We start from the raw sequence: 22,137 nt of genomic DNA, 5'->3' as shown, positions 1-22,137 counted from the left end.
ATACAGATACAGATACAGATACAGATACAGATACAGATACAGATACAGATACAGATACAGATACAGATACAGATACAGATACAGATACAGATACAGATACAGATACAGATACAGATACAGATACAGATACAGATACAGATACAGATACAGATACAGATACAGATACAGATACAGATACAGATACAGATACAGATACAGATACAGATACAGATACAGATACAGATACAGATACAGATACAGATACAGATACAGATACAGATACAGATACAGATACAGATACAGATACAGATACAGATACAGATACAGATACAGATACAGATACAGATACAGATACAGATACAGATACAGATACAGATACAGATACAGATACAGATACAGATACAGATACAGATACAGATACAGATACAGATACAGATACAGATACAGATACAGATACAGATACAGATACAGATACAGATACAGATACAGATACAGATACAGATACAGATACAGATACAGATACAGATACAGATACAGATACAGATACAGATACAGATACAGATACAGATACAGATACAGATACAGATACAGATACAGATACAGATACAGATACAGATACAGATACAGATACAGATACAGATACAGATACAGATACAGATACAGATACAGATACAGATACAGATACAGATACAGATACAGATACAGATACAGATACAGATACAGATACAGATACAGATACAGATACAGATACAGATACAGATACAGATACAGATACAGATACAGATACAGATACAGATACAGATACAGATACAGATACAGATACAGATACAGATACAGATACAGATACAGATACAGATACAGATACAGATACAGATACAGATACAGATACAGATACAGATACAGATACAGATACAGATACAGATACAGATACAGATACAGATACAGATACAGATACAGATACAGATACAGATACAGATACAGATACAGATACAGATACAGATACAGATACAGATACAGATACAGATACAGATACAGATACAGATACAGATACAGATACAGATACAGATACAGATACAGATACAGATACAGATACAGATACAGATACAGATACAGATACAGATACAGATACAGATACAGATACAGATACAGATACAGATACAGATACAGATACAGATACAGATACAGATACAGATACAGATACAGATACAGATACAGATACAGATACAGATACAGATACAGATACAGATACAGATACAGATACAGATACAGATACAGATACAGATACAGATACAGATACAGATACAGATACAGATACAGATACAGATACAGATACAGATACAGATACAGATACAGATACAGATACAGATACAGATACAGATACAGATACAGATACAGATACAAATGCAAATGCAGATACAGATACAGATACAGATACAGATACAGATACAGATACAGATACAGATACAGATACAGATACAGATACAGATACAGATACAGATACAGATACAGATACAGATACAGATACAGATACAGATACAGATACAGATACAGATACAGATACAGATACAGATACAGATACAGATACAGATACAGATACAGATACAGATACAGATACAGATACAGATACAGATACAGATACAGATACAGATACAGATACAGATACAGATACAGATACAGATACAGATACAAATGCAAATGCAGATACAGATACAGATGCATTTCATGTGATGCATTTTCTTTTGTTTACTTTCGGATGCCATTGACGTTGCTATTTTTGGGTCGCACAGCGTGCAACTGTTTTCAATTCTAAACATTCTTCTTTTTTGAGTATTTTTCTAGCTAATTTGCTCGTTGCTCTTCTTTTTATTGAAGCATCGGAAGAATATTTATTGATGATATGACCACACCTATTTTATGAGCTCGCCCAGCTAGGCTAGCAGGCAGCCAGCCAACACAATGAATGCCCAAAAATAAACCACAAATCCCCAGTGTTAAGTCCACGAAGCTGCATTTCTTCCTAAAGCAGGACGGAGAGAAAGAGTGAGCGAGAGAGAGATATAGAGAGTCGTCGTCTGGGACTTTGCCTGCAGGCAGCTGAGTGCATGGCCAGCTCACTTGAGAATTCTCACACCTCGTGCCGCAGTCGCTCGTGCCTGGGCTTTTGATCTGTTTAGCATTCCATGGCACATCAGAAAGTCGTAACTATTGACAAGATCCGCCCCCGCGCCCCTACCCCAGCTCCAAATATGGAAAATAGTCCCCCTCACCCGCTCTCACTCTCACTCCATCTGTCCCCCTCTCTCTCTCTCCCTCTCCCTCTGTGGAATGGAAGCACTCGTGTTTTTGTTTGCATTAATTTGTATATGTTCCCTTAACGATTTAATGCACCCGTTTCGATTGTGGACCAGGTGATTGCACTCGAACCATTTTAACATATGTACATATGGGTGGTCATAATGTACTTTAAGTCAATATATGTATGTGTGATGTACACTCAGCGAAAAACTAGCTTCAAATTTGACAAAAGATGAAGAGTTTTGCATGACTCTAATGAATTATATATCTACATATATGCGACTCTTTGACTCTCGTTCGACTTTTTCACTTACACTCAACCAAAAAGTGTTGACTTTCTGTTGAATCTAAGAAGTTCATGTTTAATTTATGTCAGCTTAAGTTCAATCTAATCTTCTTTTAAGCCCCAAGATTCTTGGTTTCACAATTATTAGTACAACTCCAAACACATTTCTCTCAGTGTACGTGTGAGCACATCTACTCGTGTGTTTGTTCTTGTAAATTGGCTGAGCATCTTTACTACTTCCTTTCCGATATCGAATCGTGTGAATATGGCGCATCAATCACACGATAAGGCACAACAAAGCCACATGATGAATAACATCTGGCTGTATCAGACTGAATTGTTTTCTGCAAAATAAAAAATATAAAAAAAATTCTCGAAAAAAAATATAAAACCCAAAACAAAAATGAAGCGAACACGCAAGATAAAATTATGGAAATCTACTTCAGAAGTTGAGAGAATTTATTTATACAAGCGGCTCAACATATTGATTGATACCAAATTATACGAGCAGACGCGGGCGATCAAATGGATTTATTTTCGAATTTCCACTGTTTGCCAGCAACAAATTTGTGGGCCCAATGATTTCTTGGCTTTAACGCAAATGTTGTCAATATTTATATGTGCGCCGACTCTCAAGTCTAACCAATTTAATTATCATTACATATTCAATATTGTATTTGTTTATTTGCCCAGATAAGAGCGGAGAGTTTTGAATTTAAATTGCATTTAATTTATGCAAATATGCAAATAGCCAAATGTGATGCAATGAAATATGCTCTAAATGCTCTACCCATACATACATATGTATGGGATATATTGTATGATTTGGCTTCGCTTGTTGCTTGTTTAAGCCCATTTCGACATTTGCTTTCAGCATATGCTCAATTATACGATACAACAAAAAAAAAAAAAAAAAAAAAAAAAAAAAAAATTGCTGCAGAACTGTAAAACTGTAACAAATTGGTTTGTTTAAAACAAGTTCAGCAATTAATTAGCAACAACATTGAAACCAATTAAAAACCCGTTGAATATGGTCGCCAATCGCGTATAGCCGACTATTTATATTGGCCCATAAAATGTCTCTTAAATAGTTCAAAAGTAATTTGAATTGGGCTGGGCACTTAATATATGCAAAATGATTTAAAAAACATTAAAGCTCATCATCGAAATATTTCAAATTTGATTTTGTACGCTATATCCAGTTTATTTTAATTAAACAAGCGGCGAGCGCGAAGTGATTTTACGTGTTCATTCACAGAAAACTACAAACTTTAAATATAATCAAAATAATTATATTGATAGAAATTTTTAATTTGTTTTAAAATCAATTAATTTGTTTTCAATTTGGTATTATTACCATTATTATATTATATTGGTTGTGTTTATTGAGTCAATTTTCATAAAATATTTTATTTAAAATTAAATTATTGCATTTCCAATTTAATTTGATTTCCAATCTGCACGAGTTTGGCCAATTCGAATCTTAACAGTCGCAGCCGTTATCAAAAAACATTTACGATATTCAATGCTGTTAACACCAAATTCGAATATCGCCAAGTTTACGCTGTTTACTCTTTGGCTGCACTGTTAAGCTCTCTTATTCCAAGTTCGAAAAATCAAAGCTGTAGCTGAAACAGACCGCTTAACAGCAAACGTCTGCTGGCCGCTAACAGACTGTTCTGTTATTAGCTTAAATTTTTCTATTGCTGCTATTGAATTAAATATTGTTTTACGATCGAGATTTATGAATGAGTTGAACATGTATCTGTGAATTGTAAATAAATTGTAAAGTATTTTCTGCTGCTATAGATTTTATATAGAAAATCGAAGATTTTTCTCCTGGATATAAACAAAAAATCCTGTTTTATATAAGATTATTCATATTTTTCGTTTATCTTTTAATGTATTCTCTTTTACAAAAATTTATTTAAAAATTAACATTTATGTTTGTTCTTCTGTAATCTCAAAATGTCTTAAATATTCTAACAACAACAAAAACAATAGCATAAACCAAGTCAAAGGCACTAAACTTAACACATATTCTAAGTGGCTCGTGTGAGGGCTGAGCTCTTTAGCTGCTGATTCGAACTCCAATTAGATTTCTCTTTCGTTGCTCCGGCAGTTCGAAAATTCGAAATACAAAATCAAAGCAGAGACGCGTTGGCAGCGACGAGTGTGACGATGTTGAAGTCGTGTATCCAGTAGATACGCGAAGCTATAACGGTACACATGTTGCACACGGACTCTGCGCTCCTACGTTGAAATGTAGCCCAATGCGTTCGCTTTAGGGTATCCGTTTAAAGCGCATACCAAAACACAGTCGAACTCAAACACACACACACACACACGCACGCACGCATTCTACTCGCTCATACACTCATACACACACACAGGCAGCGTAATGTTTTCTTACATCTGAGCGTGTGTGTGTGTTTGCGTGTGCGTCTGTGAGAAAGAAAGAGAGAGAGAAAGAGGAGTGTGAAAGGTATTTGTGAAACTTCAGTGACTTCTTTCGCCCAACCGAAATTCAATCAAATTAATGAGCGAAATTGATTAATTAATAGTCAACAAATTCATATATCCGCATATAACTCAAAATATTAACCCAAGCATCAACAGCAACAACAATAAAAGTGTGTGCAAAAATAAAAAAAACCAAATCCAATTTCGAGTTTCAATTTCGGTTTTTCGGTTTTGCGTGCCACATAACAAGGATTACCCAAAATTTAAATATATTAATGAAAACGAAACAAAACTGTGACTAAAATAGCAACAAAATCGGTAACAACAACAACAACAACAACAACAACAATAATAATAATAAAACGCCAGGCTCGTGCGCCGCGTGCCGGGCTCTGACTTTGAAAAACGCTCCACTTCACAGAGCTCGACGGCTCGACGGCTCGAGCGACTCGACAACTTCGACGCCGGCTTCTGCGGAGGCAGTTGTAGTTGCTGGCGTCGCTGGTATTGCTGGTGTGTGCTGCTGCTGCCGTGCTTCGACGTCGTCGATAATTGGAATTTACGACTGTGGCATAAAAAGCGGCGAATACAGACACAAGGATAAGCCCAAGCACGGGCCGTGAACGTGGCGGCGTAGCAGCGCCTCCTGCCACAGTGCGGCTCGTCAACCAACTCGTCCTGGTTAGCACCAGCACCGACCACTGCCTGCCTCTACCCACTGCCCACCTCTACACACCTCTGCCCCATTCCATTTGTCCTTCTCAGCCTGCTTCAGCCTCGTTGTCACTGCGGGAATTGGTTTAGTGACGCTCACGGCAACAGCAACGACAACGGCTACGTTGACTCGTTGGCATTGGTGGCTTATAGCCAGCCGCAGTACCCACTATCCCAAGCACGGCAAACCTCTGCCAAACCCAAACGAAATCCGTTCTACCTCAACATTTTCTATTTTTTTTTTTTTTTTTTTTTTTGTCGATAGTTGTGCCGTGTAAATATTTTGCTGTTGTCAGTTTTTTTTTCGGCTTCCTGTTGTTGTTGTTGCCATTGCTGTTGTTGTTGTAGTTGACTGTGCAGTTCAATTGGGCTGTCACAGTCAGGCGCGCTGATTTGTTATGGTAATAGTTGTCAAAACGAGAGGGATTCAAGAGATCTTTAGTGGCACTTGATTACACTTGGCAGCGACAATAACACCTCCAACAGCAACAACAACAACAGCAACAACAATACGATTTTGTGTTGCTCCTGTGAGTGTGCTGTGCTAAATGATATGGCTAAAGCGTGAACGTAAATCTTGGCCAATTAAGTGTGTGCGCTCGTTAAAAAATGTCTCATTAAAGCAGACATATATATAAATATCTGCCCTAATATACAAACAAAACTATGAATATATATATATATATAAACATGTTTATCTCTCTATATATATATGTACATATATACTTATGCATACGATTTTCATTATAGAAACGCAGCTCAGACGGCGTGTCTCGCGTTTCGATCTTATAAACTAATCAGCAGGTAGTCAGAAGAATATAAAATATATATGAAAAGCACAAACAAAAACATTAAGAGCAGCTAAAACACAATCAAATATACGAAATTCAATAAGAACAACAACTACAGCAACAACAACAACATGGAATATTGAATGAACGGATTTCGAGTATGCACATATATTAAACTGGTGAGTTATCAGTCAGTCAGCTTTATACTACTCTTGAAAATTTATGCTCATATCTGCATAATCGCAAATTAAGCTACATAATTAATAAGCCAAAAGGGCCCTCAGCCGCTGTCAGATGTTGATAGAGCACCTTAGTATGCCATCAACTGGCCGGGCTGCTGCTCTGCTGGGCAGCTAATAAAACCCAAACACAAGCACAGCTCAATACACTTGACTGTGTGTTGTGTATATGTATTGTCTGTCTGTCTCACTGTCTGTTTGTCTGTCTGTGCATCTGTACGTGCCACTGCGTACCGTAAAGTATCAATGTCTGTAATCTTAATTAGCAACACCACAGCGTTCGAGCCGCAGCGCCAGCCACTCGGAGCCCAAACATCTTTTAGCATTTTAAAAGCGTCGTGTACAACTTTGTTTTTGTTTTTTGTTTCTTAAATCGAACTTGTGAAGAAAAATGCTTCAACCGGTTTTGTATCATATTTTTTCTGTATGTTTCTTTTTGTTTTTGTTTTTGTATTGTTTTTGTATTGGAGCTGAAGGTGTTTTTGTTGAAAATGGCTAGCAAATAAACAACGGGCGATTTGAACAAACCGCAGAGTCAAAGCGACCGACACGCCTGCCTTTATAACCGGCTGCCCCATCAGGCAGTTAACAAACTTAACCGCTCATATATTAAATATGTAAAAGATATACATATGCATGCATACGTGCATATATTTGAATGTGTGTGTATATATGCTCAAGGAATCTGAGCAAACAAGCAAACAGGCTAACAGGCGCTCCCAGAGGAAAAGCGCCTGCGGCTACGACAAATCTGCAGTTGTTGTTTAGTGGAATACCCTTATCAAAGGTTGCTCAGCAAGCTGATGAAATTACGTAACACTTGAACTGCGCTTGAGCTAAAGAGCAGCAGGATTATAAATGGCCCATTTGATAATTATATACATTGCTGATGCGATTAGATTACGGCATTTGTCTCTTGCAAGCTTTCGGTTTGAGACTAGAGTTTAACTCAAATTGCCTTATCAAAGGTTAATTTTATATTTATAAGCATATGTAACTTTTGATCCGATATATAGCTAAAGAACATTACGAATACAGGTATGCATGTAAAGATATATATGTATGTAAATTCATAGTATGAAAAGATTTGGAAATTTGCCTATGACAATCGAAACTAGAGATTAGACTATCAATCAGAGTTTGCGAAGATTTCCCTTCATCAAGATTACTTTGAATATTTATGAAAATATGTAAATAAATGATAAGATAAGATAGGATCAATAATGGTATTCAGATAATAATGGATCTATCTATCTCTGTATATAGACGTTTATTAATATTTGTAATGCCTATTAAGAAATGAAGAGTTCATCTTTCACTTTAAGGCTAGCTGAAGCAAAGTTATCATTGACTTTTCTTCAATATTTATTAACATATGTAACAGTTTAACAGAGGTATATCTAACATGCATCAGGTGCATATATGATTTTCATATATTGATTTATCTGATTGATGCCAAAAGATATGCATAACTCCATCACGTCAATTTGAGACTAATAAAATCTGGCTAAGATTTCAAATATGTATTAGAGTTCACTTGGTATATTTTTAATACATATGTAACACATTAACGAAGACAAACATAGGTATACAATATATGATATATAATATTTAAATATATTTAGTGAGATATTAATATATTAAATTTTAGTTGAGAGATATGGATATATCTTATTGCTCTAGGCATCTGGCTATAAAATAATTCAGTTTTCGACCAAAATCCATTGTAAAATGCTACTGTCGCATTGCATATATGTTACTTAAAAATGCATATATTTTCTGAATGATAAAGGCTTTGGCCTCTGTATGAGGTGTTTCTGCTTGAGACAAGCTTAATTAAATTTTACATAAATTCATTAGAATTAGTTAGCAAATGCGTCACAGAATTATTAGTATTAATTAGTATGAATAGATGGGATTATTGATTAACAAATTATGGAACACATCGAAACTAGCAATTTTCAAAATAATTATGCATTATCACATTACTAATCAAAAATAGAGATAACACAAAACGAATCAATGAACTCTCTAATCTAATAACTCAACAACTCAAAACTCTGTATACTTCTCTTTTTAGTTAGTGTATTCACGCTTCGTCGTGCCATGTAAATTTTCTCTGTAGCACCTCTGCTGTTGTTTCTGCTGCTGCTGCTGCTGCTGGTGTTGCTCTTATTAAAGCGTGTGTTTGGCACCTCTGGCTGCGTTTAAAATGCAAATATCTTTTGATCTGCTCTCATGCTGAAAAACAAATTCGCACCTCGCTGCGAGATGTGCCAATGAATGACACGCCCCAGCCCAACTCAGCCACCCCTCGGCGCCTCTCACTCACTCACGCGCTCTCACACACACAAACACACACTCACATGTATGTAGATGCGCCGCACTTAAAATGATTTTTTATGGCGGGAAGCGTTTTAATTGCTTCCATTAGAAAACGCTTAGCACTATTTAAGTTGGCCATTTGCAGGCGAATATTTAATTGTAGCCGAGTGTAAGCGAACTGTGTGAATTTACATAAATTCCCTATCCCAGAGCTCACAGCTCGCAGCTCGTAGCTGGTAGCTCGTAGCCATGGCTACAAAAGCAAATAGGAAAGTTCACAAACATATTATTTGCCAAGAAAATAATCACCAATGGAAATTGTCAATTAAATTGAAATTGCTTTGAAAATCACATTAAAATAATTTACGAAAATTGCCTTTAAAAAAAAAAAAAAAAATAATAAAAATAATTAATAAATCAACGCTTCTATTGTTTATTACTTGTGTTATCTTTTCCCTTTGGCTTTTAGGCAGCTTTTTTGCTTAGATAAAACCTAATGAATTTCCAATGAGCAAGAATTCAAGTTCATTGATACATGTTTTGCATTAGTCCGAACCGGTTGAATACAAATCGCTGGCATTTCAAATAAATATTTAAGCTCGAAGAGCTGAAAAACTAGCCTCATGGCCCATGGGCCAATTGTCTGCGCTGGTAGCCAACAATAATAAACTGAATTCATATTCATAGGCAAATTGTGGCTGCCACACATACATATTTACGAGCAGCATTATTTTTATTTATTTTTCGTTTTGGGCATTTGTTCGTTGTCTAGAATATCGTAATAATTAATTAAGTTATAATATTAAATGTCCATAAAGGGGCATTATGGCCATAACTTTGAGTGCTTGTGGATATATAATCATGAGCTATGCTTGATTGGCCACGACATCTTCAAAAGTTTGTGAAAAGCGCCATAACTCTTTTGTCTTATCAGCTGAGATCTGAGCTGAGGAACCTTATAGAGAGCAAGCAGACATACATTGTTGTTGTTATTGTTTACTATATGGCCTTTTCCCGAGTAGCTTTTGCGTCGCATTCCGTTCAAGCACAATTTATGGCCAAGATGAGAAGTTGAGATGCTTGGGTGGGGTTGTGTTGGATTGAGGAAGCGAACCATTCATGCTTACACTTTCTTAGCCCAGTCTAACAAAGTTATATGTATATATACGTATTACTTTTTTTATGTGACCTGTTCCCAGTCTCTCTTTTTGGCAATGCGAGCCATGTGCCGAATAAATGACTCTACATTTTTAAAGATATTATGCTGACAGTTGAGCTTAAGCGTTTGAAAAGCACCTAGAAATAACAAAGAAACAAAAGCCAAAGCAAAAAAAAAAAAAAAAAAAAAACTAACATCTCCCCAATATTTATTGAACGATTGACCACAATCACGTCATGAATTCGTTCTCTCATGCCCATGAGCTCATTCATCAAAAGCAAAGATTTATACAGAAATCATAAGTTGATAAGCCTTGCGTTTGATTTTGCTCTCGCTCTGGCAAAAGAAAAGAAGAGTAGAGAGAAATAAAACTGCAAATTGTAAGCCGGAAAAAGGATTTTGTTCTTGGCAAAAATTGCTCTGGCTACAAATACCTGAAATTTAAAACCAGCCGAGCATCAATCATATAAATATTAATACTTTCAATCATTGCTCAACAAATTCCTTAATTGCTGCTCTTGTGTTTCATTTATTGTGAGGGGATTTTATTTTTATTTTCATTTTTATTTATTTATAATTTGATTGCGGACTTGAAAAGGTATTTCCGTTTTGCTTCGTAACTTAATTCTATTTTATTGAACATAATTGATATTCTAGTGTGCATATTTTGTTAAAGTTTGTTTTGTTCAGAGGCTTGTTAAAATCATAAGGTGTGGAGTAGCTAAAATATTTTATTTATAACCAATAATATAACAAAAACAGAGTTTCTTTACTGTACGAAATACAATGAATAATCTTATGTTTCCGACTACAGAGTGATTAATTAATATGTGTCAATATATATTACAATATGTAAACATAGAAATATATATAATATATGTAATTATAATAAATATATATAATATATTAATAATATATCAGTGATATAGATATCAGCGAAATAGCTGATTTGGAGGATTTTAATGAAGTTAGATCAATATCTCAGCTTAGCTGTGCTTCTATAGTAAAAGCTTCATCTTTTTGACTCTATTGGCCCTGTAAACATAAATTAGAGAGTTGATGTAACCCTAGACGAAATAAGAGAACGCTGTCAAATCAGATAATAGCGGCGCTTGACTAGAGAATGAGACTGAGTTGTGAAACTTCGTTCAGAGTTGCAATGCTTGCGCTGACTTGTTATAAGCACACCTCGTTACTATCTGTCATTACTATCCACCAGCCGCAATCATACTTCATCCTCATATTATAATGACTGATGACTATACAGACTCAAATACCGCCTCCCTCAGTTTCCTCTCTCACAATGCCCAATTGATCGCCGTCAAATTGTCGTTTTTTTCTGTGTCTTCTTTAATGTTGTTAGCCAACAGAGTCTAAATGTTGCCTTAAGATCTAAATTATGCTTAAACGGAACGAATGCTGAAATTCTCCACTAACAAATGAGTCAAATGTTTCAGTAGCATTTCTTAATTAATTCCATATATTTAAAGGCAGTGTTTCACGATTAAATGGCAAAGTTTATTAAATATTCCATAGATCTTATCAATAACTAGAAATGATACTGAATTATAGCTATTGGCAAAGGTATTTCTGTTCTATGGACACGCTTTAAATATAAAAAATTATGTGGACAAAGACTTGTTGATTCTATATGAAAACCAATAATATAACTATGTTTATAGCTATATCTATATACATATATGTATATGTATAGCTGCTCCCACTTCATAGAAACCTAATCAACTACATTTAAGCTCAAAGCTCAGAGATTTACAATTGAACTCACATTGCTCAGCTTGCCAAGTAGCTTGCCATGTCGCAGAGCATTTGGAAATTTCACTTTCATGATTTGAATACAATTAATGCGAGAACTAAACAGCAAATGCCATGAACTTGCTCGGGCAAGTGAATTTAATGAAAATTTGCGTAAAAGCTACTTAAGGCGGAACTTCGGCATGCCGATGCTACATTCGAGTGCGTACATGTTATCCTTTATGTCCTGCTTCATCAGGGCACTCGCTCAATAATATAATTAGTTAGTGCTCTGAGATGCAGCTATATTGAATAGAGATGGCAAAGTCTTAACATTGTGAATGGTATTACAAGTCATGCATATGCGCTTTGTCCACAGCCAGGAGCCAGCTAAGATGGTCGGTCAGCAGCCTGACACAGACACTTAAAATCCACTCGAATGCGACTACAGTGAACACTAATGCTTAAATGAATTAATAAGCGGACAAAAAAGAAGCACAAATATGGATGCAAAGCTCAACAACGAACACGACAATTGCAAATGCCCGCAGGAGCACATCAAACATCAACAGCAGCAGGGGCAGCAGCAGGAGCAGCAGCGGAAGCAACACCAACAACAGCAACAAGCGCTCCATCAAAGCTGTAGGAATGAATATATGACAATGCTGCATTTAGTTTTCCGGCTGCTGTTGGCTGGCTGCTGCTGCAGGCTGGCGGCGTGCTCCTATCTGGAGCCGGACGAGCTTATACACGAGCTGGATCGTCCGGTGCCGCTGACATCGGTGCAGGGTGTCCTCAGCAGGCAGGCGATGCTGCCGTGTGATATAACGCCGCTCGAACGGGACGATGCCGTCTATATGGTGCTCTGGTTTCGCGAGGGCGACGGCGAGCCCATCTACAAGTGAGATTTGTGTTAGCTAACAACTAGCTGTGTGATTTGAACAACAACGGATTTTTCTCTCTCCCTCTCTGTCTCGCAGCTTTGATGTGCGTGGCCGTCAATTTGGCCAGGCGCGTCTGTGGTCGTCTCCGCTGGCGTTCGGGACACGCGCCCACTTCAGCAGCACCTCGCATCCTGCTCAGCTGAAAATCGACAATGTACGCATTGAAGATGAGGGCGTTTATCGCTGCCGTGTGGACTTTCGTAACTCGCCCACTCGTAATCTAAAGATAAACCTAACTGTTATTGTGCCACCGGATAGACCCATTATCTACGAGCCCAACCGACATGACAAGACCAGCAACGTGGAGTCCTTTAACGAGGGCACCGATATCGTTCTGGCCTGCGAAGTTACAGGCGGTAAGGCTCCCACTCCCTCTTCTGTTCCTCCTCTATGCATATATTTATATATATATTTAATTGCCCTAATGGGCTACAGGTCGGCCACGCCCCAACGTTACCTGGTACTTGGATAACACGGTCATCGATGAGTCATTCGATCAGCGGCCCGATGGCAAAACCATTAACCATTTATCCTATCCCAATATTGGAAGACAGCATCTAAATTCGCGACTTGTGTGCGTCGCCAGCAATACGAATCTGACGCCGCCGAATAACAAGGTCGTTATACTGGACATCAACTGTAGGTCGCAGCACTAGGTCATTGCAAAGCTATAAGCTCATTCTCCCACTCTTTCTCTCTCTCTCTCTCTCTCTCTCTCTCTCTCTCTCTCTCCGACCGTGCTTACAGTAAAACCTGTTGCCGTGCACATCCTGACCAAGGATCGCTTTGTATCCGCGGATCGCACCTACGACATTGAGTGCAAAAGTTCCGGCTCCAAGCCGGCGGCCATAATCACCTGGTGGAAATCCAATAAGCAGCTGAAGAAACAAACCAAGAACGTAAGTATTTAGCAGCAAAATGACAAAGCCAACAGCAATGAATAGATACGAACAACTAAGCTAAACGCTCTCATTAACAATAATAAACCATAATTATTAATAATGTGGAAACAGGTGCTTTTACCTGCATATGTTTTGCTTAGTTTAGTTCAATTATTAATTGACCCATTTACAATTTTTATAACTACAAAAATTGATTCCAATTACACACAATATTTATATACGTTATATATATACATACGTTAAAGTTATAGAAGGGTATAAATATGCCTTTTCCCTTTTTCGGCTCATATAAACAATTCTGTATATACGTATTTATCAATATATGCATTTGTACAACATTTAAGCAAATTACTAATTAGCGCTATCGAGCGCTGCCTTAAGGCCACGGCAACATAAACAAAACATAATTGATTCAAGCTACATACATAGATAAAGCGTTCAACATTTTCGGGTACACTTAGAGAATGAAGGAGCTATATAGACTAGATATTGATTTATGTATGTAGAAGCATAAAGTTGAGCATTTGCTAATCAGCGTGCGAGGGTGGTCTCAAAAATTGCGTAGTATCTGGTCTTATTATTAAAAGTAATGTAAACATATTACATTCCTGCCAAAAAAAAAAATAAATAAATAAATAATAATAATAATTAATAAATAAATAATCAAAATACAATAGGTTTTTTTTTTAATTTAAAAATGTAGTCTGATGATTAAAAGTTTTTCATCTTATTTTCTTATTGATAGACTGAACCGAAAAAATTAATAAATTAATTCAAAGACATAAAATTCAATTTGTTTATTTTTCGTGACATTTAAATGAATTTCATTTCCAAATTTGATAGACCACCCTCGTATATATTTACATATTTTGTATACTCAATTTTGAATAAAAAGTTTGGTAAACATAGACAGAACGACGAACCAACCAATTTAAGAAGCACAACAAAAAGTTTGAATAAGTAAATAATAATATGTATTTAAATTATTTTAATTTGTTTCAAAAACTTTTAAGCCAACCTCGTACACATTTTCTGCTCTGATTTATGCAGCTTTTTCTGTTAAGCAAATTCGAAATTAGTAGACTTAACGAGTTTAGCCTTTACTTTATAGCTCAACATTTTGAGCCAGCTTTTAGCCTATTAAGAATTCATTGTTTAAAAAGATAAGCCAAATATTTCTAGTTAGATGGAGAAACAAATCAATGTCAGATATATCTAGCTATCAATCTATCAATTTATCTATCTCTGCAGATAGAATACAAATTTCCAAACTGAATTTTGTTTTAGTAGAAAAGAATGGAAAATTTATCAAATTATCGGGAAGGACTGTCGCTATAATGATGGCTCTCAGTGTATATCGCACACATACAACCAACCCTCTCTCTCTCACACATTAGTCAGGGTATAAATACGTTGTGATTTTGACTTGAGCTACCGTTAGCTGCTGATAGGTTTATTGTCAAACCTTATTGACTTCAATTGAATGCTGTAAAGATAGATTAATAAATAATTAATAACGCTCGGCCGTTTGGTATTTCATAAGTTCGACAGAAATCAACGAAACGACATCATTTATGGACGAGCTCTGCTTTGGGATGTTGCTAAATTTGAATAATTTGTTTCGTTAGTAAATATGTTGTCTCATTATTTATTGATTTGGGCTATTCGGGGCGTTAAAGGCCAGGAGGATACGCTCTAGCTCTGTGTACTTATAATTGCTGCTATTTCCCTGTACATAGATTGACGGTCAGGCGTTAGTCGTTCGTCGTTCGTTGTTCGCCTTTCGCTTTCTCGGTTTTCGCTTTCCGTTTTTCGGTATCTATTTCTGTTTTGGTTGAGCTTTAGCTCTTGCCTCAGCTTTCTTTTTCATTATTCATTTCCTAATGGACTCTGTTTGCGCTTCTTTTTTAGTTTAATGAGCCAGACAATCAATCCCTAAGTATACTGACGTTCACACCCACCCGGGACGACGATGGCAAATATTTAACATGTCGGGCAGAAAATCAATTCATCGAAGGCAGCGCCATCGAGGACAAATGGCGTCTCATTGTGCACTGTAAGTGGCCGGTTAGGTATTTAAGGACCTAGTTGAAGCTGACGCTGAAGCTGCCCGAGGTGGCTAAGTGGGCCAGCTAGGAATTCTAATTACCACAGATTCCAGCTGAGATATGAGACGATTCCGTTTGCATTTCGCAGATCAACCCACTACGATACTGAAGATGGGCTCCTCGTTGAATCCGGACGACATCAAGGAGGGCGACGATGCCTACTTCGAGTGCATTGTACAATCGAATCCGAAGCCTTACAAGATGTCCTGGTTTCACAATGTAAGCTATAATTATTATGTTTGCCATTCATTGATGAAGCGACTCACGCAAACCTCAACCACAACCACTTCACACACACACCCGCAGGGCAAGGAACTGCAGCACAATATCTCTGTGGGCATCATTCTGTCGGATCAATCGCTCGTCCTCCAAAGTGTCTCGCGCGCCTCGGCCGGCGCCTACACCTGTTTGGCTGTCAACTCGGAGGGCAAAGGCCTCAGTAATCCGGTTACATTGCGCATACGCTGTAAGTAAATGGCCAGACAATCTGTGAACTGCGAGTTCAAGAGGGCCTCAGCCACAGTTTTTGGCACTGCCTGTATCCTCATCTATGTAATTTACAATTTAATCCTTGAGCTTGAATGTCTCTTAATGCATTTGGGCTCACCGGGGAGGGGGCTTCACGGCTCCTTTGGCCGCACTCCAATCTGCAACGCAGCCAAAGTTGAAGTAAGCGTGGGCGTGGGCGTGGCCGTTGTCGTGGGCGTAACTGGGTGTAAAGTACCGCCATCTCTTTGTGCCCCCCTCCACGTTAATGACCAAGATTATGGCACAATGAATGCATGGCCTGGGCTCTTGGCACTGGCTGCGGGTTTGGCACTGCCTCCGACTCTGAATGGTTTTGTGTATTTCAAATGAGTGTGGATGGTAACTGCAGCAGCAGCAGCAGCAGCAGCCAAAGACCAAAATTAATTCATTGGAGTTTTAAAGACCTCGTCGGCCATATTTGTGCGGTCTATTTAAGCCACTTCCTGCCGGGACATTAAATATTTCAATAAAACGCTTTAATTATTTATTTCGACCCATAGACGCACCCATCTGTGCCATCGACCACGAGCAGCTGCTGGGTGCCCTCAAACACGAGACATTGGCACTGAAGTGCGAAGTGGACTCCTCCCCGCCGGCCGACTCCTTCCAGTGGACCTTCAACTCGTCCGGCGAGCAAACAGAGCTGCCCGCCCGCCTCCACACCAGCGAGGTGAGTGAGCTTTTAAATCAACCCACTAATTGCTAGATATTTTAAGATGATTGAGATGCTCAAGACGCTTAAGAGCTTTTCAAAGGATACCCAGTTAGGGATTTGAGCTACTTTAATCCATTTGACACAACGGCTCGAGCGTTAATTTCGAAAATTATTCTCGATTTTTGTCGTTGCAGACGGGCATGTCACGCCTAAATTATACGCCCAGCTCAGATCTGGACTACGGCACCGTTTCCTGCTGGGCCAAGAACTCAATTGGCGTGCAGAAGAGCCCCTGTGTATTCCAGATTGTGGCAGCAGGTGGATAGACATGATGATATATATCTAACTGGCAGCTACATGGCTATCGAATATTCCGTTTCAGGTCGACCTTTTCCACTGCAAAATTGTACGGTCAGCAACCAGTCGGTGGATTCGCTGCAAGTGGACTGCATTGAGGGCTTCGATGGTGGCTTGCCACAGAGTTTTATGCTCGAATTGGTGGAGCTGAACTCGCTGCAATTGGCCAGGAATATAACAATACACGTAAGCCAACTAACTGACTAACTAACTAACTAACTATTGCATTACCTATAGATGCATATATATTATTAAATTGTATATACACTGCCCGCCATTAGAATAGCGCAACCTTAATGTCCTCTGTGCGTGATAGATTCCTAGAATTCATTTTCTTTTAAACTCTATTATATTTTTCCTAAAATAAATAAAAATAAACTCTGCAAAAGTTTAGTAATTATTTTTTAAAAAGTTTTGAAAAGAGCTTACAAAAAAGTCTTCAGTATAGCGCAACTAAATTAAAATTGAGAAAATCTTACTTAGTTTGGCAATCAGAACTACCATTTTTTATACCTGTTATAAAAGTTACCTTCTTTAAGAAAAATAATACTATAGAAAGGTATATTGTGTTATCTTTGCAGGAAATATAAAAAACTGATTACTTACTTATCTAGATAGGCATACGATTTATTTACGCATTTATTTATTTTTATTTAATTTAATTTATTTATTTTTATTTTATTTATTTTAGTTTTATAATTTCTTATTTTTTTTGCTAATTATGAATTCTTTAGAAAATACTTCATTTGAAATTTTCTGTTTTACTGGTGAGCACTATGTCTCATTATATTTTATTGTTCCAAAAATTGTCCTATATATGTACATAATCTAATCTTAAACTCTCTCTCTTTCTCTCTCTCTCTCTCTCTCTCTCCCTTTTTCTCACACAACTGCAGCACACACCTGTCACATTCATCATTGAGAACTTGGATCAGGCAGCCACCTATCGCATGATTATATTCGCCGTCAATGTGAAGGGCCGCTCGGAGCCCACCATTATAGACGACATCAACTTTAAGGGCGTGGCAAAGCTAACGGGTGAGCTGAGCGAATTGCAATCGAGTTTTAAAGCGTCGAGTAACTAGTTTCGTAATCATAATTTATTACACATTTAGGCAACTCGACGGGGCTTAGTGTGCCGCTCTCGCCATTCCTGGCCGGGCTGACGCTCGTGTGCGGCCTGCTGTTCGCCATATCCTGCATCATATTGGCTGCCATATACAGAAGATTCTCAAATCGGTATGTTTAATGGCGTAGCTTAATGGGCAGCTGCTTTGCCTAATGCACACATTTGAATTGCAGCCGCAACGATAATAATCTGAAGGCCGTAAAGCACACACAATTAGCAATACCGGCTGATTGCCAGCTGGACCCGCTGCATCCCGGACCGCACACAAATGGCCAGGGACAGGGGCAGAGCCAGAGCCAAAGCCAGAGCCAGAGCCAGAGTCAGAGCCAGGGGCAAGGGCATATGCAAAACGAGCAGTCCAATCACCAGGCACACCACAGTCTCCTTCCAATTAATTGTGATAATCGCAATGCGGCCGAGCGAGGCGCGCTGAGCGAAGTGAATGTAGACAGTGGCACGAGGACCTCACCAAGCGGGCATGGACACGGGCACGGGCACGGCTTGACCATAGCCACTGGACGCACTCGAGCCAATGCACAGCTGCTGGGCGATCAGGTTGATGTAGATGACACCGATCCCGATGTTATACCCAATCAGTATGGTAAGTTAATTATCCTTTGCATCGCTTCCAGACCCACCCATTACAAATCCTTCACATTCCAATTGCAATTTAGAAAAACGCCCACTGAAGTCACTGGGCGCCTCGCCGGGCTTTGCCAGTCCGGCCACGCGGCTGATGCCACGCGATTACTGCACTGGGCGCGATGCGGAGCTGCTCAAGGGCAATGCGGAGAGCGTCGGGGTGATGGCGGGACTGGGTGGCGCGGACGCCAGCACCATTGGCCTGCTGAGCAACTCGGGCAACGAGGTCCTCCACTATACGTTCCGGCCAAGTAAACAAATCGTGAGTAGCTGAAAACTGAAGTTAGTTATAGTGATATTTGTGCTTTTGTATTGTATATTGGTTATCTGGTTGGAGCCGGCACTCACTCTACTCTATTCTATTGCCTCGCTATTTTCTCCTTCCGCTTTCGTTTACCACAGAGCTATGCGACCCTCAATAAGAAGGGCATAACCACGTGTAGTCCGCCGCTGGGGTCGTTGACATATAACATAAGCACATCGACGCCCTCATCATCATATCATCTAACACCGCAGCCAATGGAGGTCAGCCTGCTCAGTCCGAATAACGCATCGGTGACCTCGTCATTAAGCGAATATCGTTTTCGGCCCGAGGTCGTTACCACTTCGAATCGCATACAGGAAAGTTGTATATAAGCTTCACATATGCATTTAAGCCACATATCTGCATACAATAATTACTCTATACTCTCTATATATATTTATACCATATATAGATCAATGTAGTTGCGTGTGCGTGTGCGTGAGTGTATAAACAAAATGGTAAAGAAATGCAAATTGTATTATTAACTATCGTAATACCCTAGCAGCTGCATATATATACATATTTACTTATGTGGATATATAGATGTATATGTATGTATATATATATATTTATATATTTATTCGCATGGTTTGAGGCAAGACTTCTTTAACTTTTAAGCATTTCTGTGTAATTGTTGCATTATTAATTTAAGTAACAATGCCAAAAGTGTAACCGACATTACACTCGTTTTGTAAATACTTAACTCGTTGTCATTTGTTGTAATCAAGTCTAATACTCTTAACGCTGAGCAACAGCAACAACAACAACAACTAGTGAATACAGAATGCAGCTTCTGAATCTCGGCTGCACCCACATATCCGTTGTACGATTATTTACTACTACTACCAGCCCACTTTCGATGCAATCCATACATATTCTCACACACTCTTTACATACCTTACCAACATATCCCGGAGAGACGCCGAGAAACTGCCAATCATATCTAACCTTCTTTCGCTTTAATCAAAATATCGCTTATTCCCCAAATCGTGTTAAGTGTTAAGACTACCAATAAATGATTGAACAAAAACAAAAACCCTTCCAAAAATACGAAAAACGAATAACCTAATAATTTATGACCTGTTATCATGTTTATCTAAACAGGAACTGCACTCTGCCAGACCCAGCAGAGTTCTGCGGGAGTCACATTTCTGAGAAATCGTACAAACATATATGACTCTAAATAAAAATATATATCATGTGTACAAAGTATATCCCGATTTCTCCAATTCTATGAAAAGTATTACCTATTGATTTTCTTCTAATTTTAATTCGGGTTTAACTCTAGTTAAGTATGTATTTACCCTATATACTGGCATATCTAGCTGTAAGGCTTGTATATATATACATCTGATTTAGTATCCAATTTTGTTTTGTGTAACGAAAGTCTTCATAGAGCATGAAAGTTTTCCCGGAATTTAATTGTGTAACGCCTAAATCGCAACGATAGTGTTTAGTTATTTGTAAATAAATGTAATTCTATTATGATATGTTGTTTACGATGCTGTTGCATAAATATATCATATGGAAAGGCTACCCAAAACTAGACAAATTAAGCGAAAGTATTAAGTGAATAAGATAGAAAACACAAATACTATACATATACATATATAAATGTATATATATATATATGAAATGCTAAATGTGTCCTCAACTAAATTTGCATTGAGTAATTAATTAATTTATTAATGAATTGACATATACAGACTTCCTAAATAAACGTACATATATATATATATTTATATGTGTATGTATATAAATGTGTATGTACGCATGTATGTATGTGTACAGAGTCTTCGTATTCGAAGAAGAAGAGGAAAAAGAAAACACTGTTGGCGACACAGTTTAGCTAATTAGTAATTATATGTATGTGTGTGTGCGTGTTTTAGACAATTTCTGCCCAAGAAATATGTAAATTTTAAGCTGAAAGCAAAAATTCAAACAAACGGCGAAAATTAGTATAAATTGTCAGCAAAATAGTATTGATAACTATTCAAGCAAAAATACTATTAAATCAATTAAAAAGTAAATAAATGATAAAAAAAAAAAAAATTAGTAATTTTGTTTAATTGCTGCTGTTGAAAAACTCGTCGCTTTGATAAGCACTTGGGCAGCAGGAGGCATTGCGGACACAACCCTAACTCCTGCGGCACTAGTACTTAGGAAAGCAATATGTTTTTTGTTTTCTGTTTTTTGTCAGAAATTCAAGGTAAGTACCACATACTTGTCACAATGGCTTGAAGCCTCTTTTGTGAGCGACCTCGTCGCCTTTAATCGTCCTGCAGCGCTTCGGCACTAATCCGCTTGCACTTGAAGTAAGTTCTTCGCTGGTAATCCTGCAGCAGTTGGAAAAAGCTCTTTAGCTTTTAACCTCCTTGTAAAGAGTGCGAGCTTACTTCTCTACGATTTTCGAGTTCATCAGTTTTAATTCACCTGCAGTAACAATGAGTTCCCGCCCTTAATTCTGCCGCAATTATGGGATATGAGTTTCGGCTTAGTTTACCTGAAAAATAGTGAAAAGTCGAGCATTAAGTTTTTTACCTTAACATATAAAGCGCAAGAGTT

At 37.9% G+C, this 22,137-nt stretch overlaps 1 protein-coding gene across 2 annotated transcripts; it reads left to right on the top strand.

The window, feature by feature from the left end:
- The first annotated feature begins 4,762 nt into the window (after window positions 1-4,762).
- On the top strand, window positions 4,763-21,204 carry LOC6573034 (hemicentin-1). Of its 2 annotated transcripts, none has more exons than XM_015166714.3 (17): window positions 4,763-5,045; window positions 6,488-6,707; window positions 12,383-12,904; window positions 12,984-13,303; window positions 13,383-13,586; window positions 13,695-13,846; window positions 15,761-15,905; window positions 16,046-16,176; window positions 16,264-16,423; window positions 16,986-17,155; window positions 17,335-17,458; window positions 17,523-17,683; window positions 18,394-18,535; window positions 18,613-18,736; window positions 18,800-19,227; window positions 19,301-19,530; window positions 19,671-21,204. In XM_015166714.3, the coding sequence occupies exons 3-17, from the start codon at window positions 12,507-12,509 to the stop codon at window positions 19,902-19,904; spliced, it is 3,123 nt and encodes a 1,040-aa protein (XP_015022200.1). In that variant the 5' UTR covers window positions 4,763-5,045; window positions 6,488-6,707; window positions 12,383-12,506; the 3' UTR covers window positions 19,905-21,204. The 2 variants fall into 2 exon arrangements, with proteins under 2 accessions (XP_015022200.1, XP_015022199.1); XM_015166713.3 differs by having other exon boundaries at window positions 4,780-4,825.
- The last annotated feature ends 933 nt before the right edge of the window (window positions 21,205-22,137 follow it).

Source organism: Drosophila mojavensis, unplaced genomic scaffold (assembly GCF_018153725.1).
Source record: "Drosophila mojavensis isolate 15081-1352.22 unplaced genomic scaffold, ASM1815372v1 contig_16, whole genome shotgun sequence".
Classification (NCBI taxonomy): Eukaryota; Metazoa; Arthropoda; class Insecta; order Diptera; family Drosophilidae; genus Drosophila; species Drosophila mojavensis.
This window is presented reverse-complemented; position numbering and strand designations above follow the sequence as displayed.

Coding starts and splice junctions, on each gene's coding strand:
- LOC6573034 (XM_015166714.3), top strand. CDS start 12,507: ATGGATGCAAAGCTCAACAACGAACACGACAATTGCAAATGCCCGCAG. Junction 13,587..13,694: donor CGTTATACTGGACATCAACT/GTAGGTCGCAGC, acceptor CCGTGCTTACAG/TAAAACCTGTTGCCGTGCAC. Junction 18,737..18,799: donor TACAGAAGATTCTCAAATCG/GTATGTTTAATG, acceptor TTTGAATTGCAG/CCGCAACGATAATAATCTGA.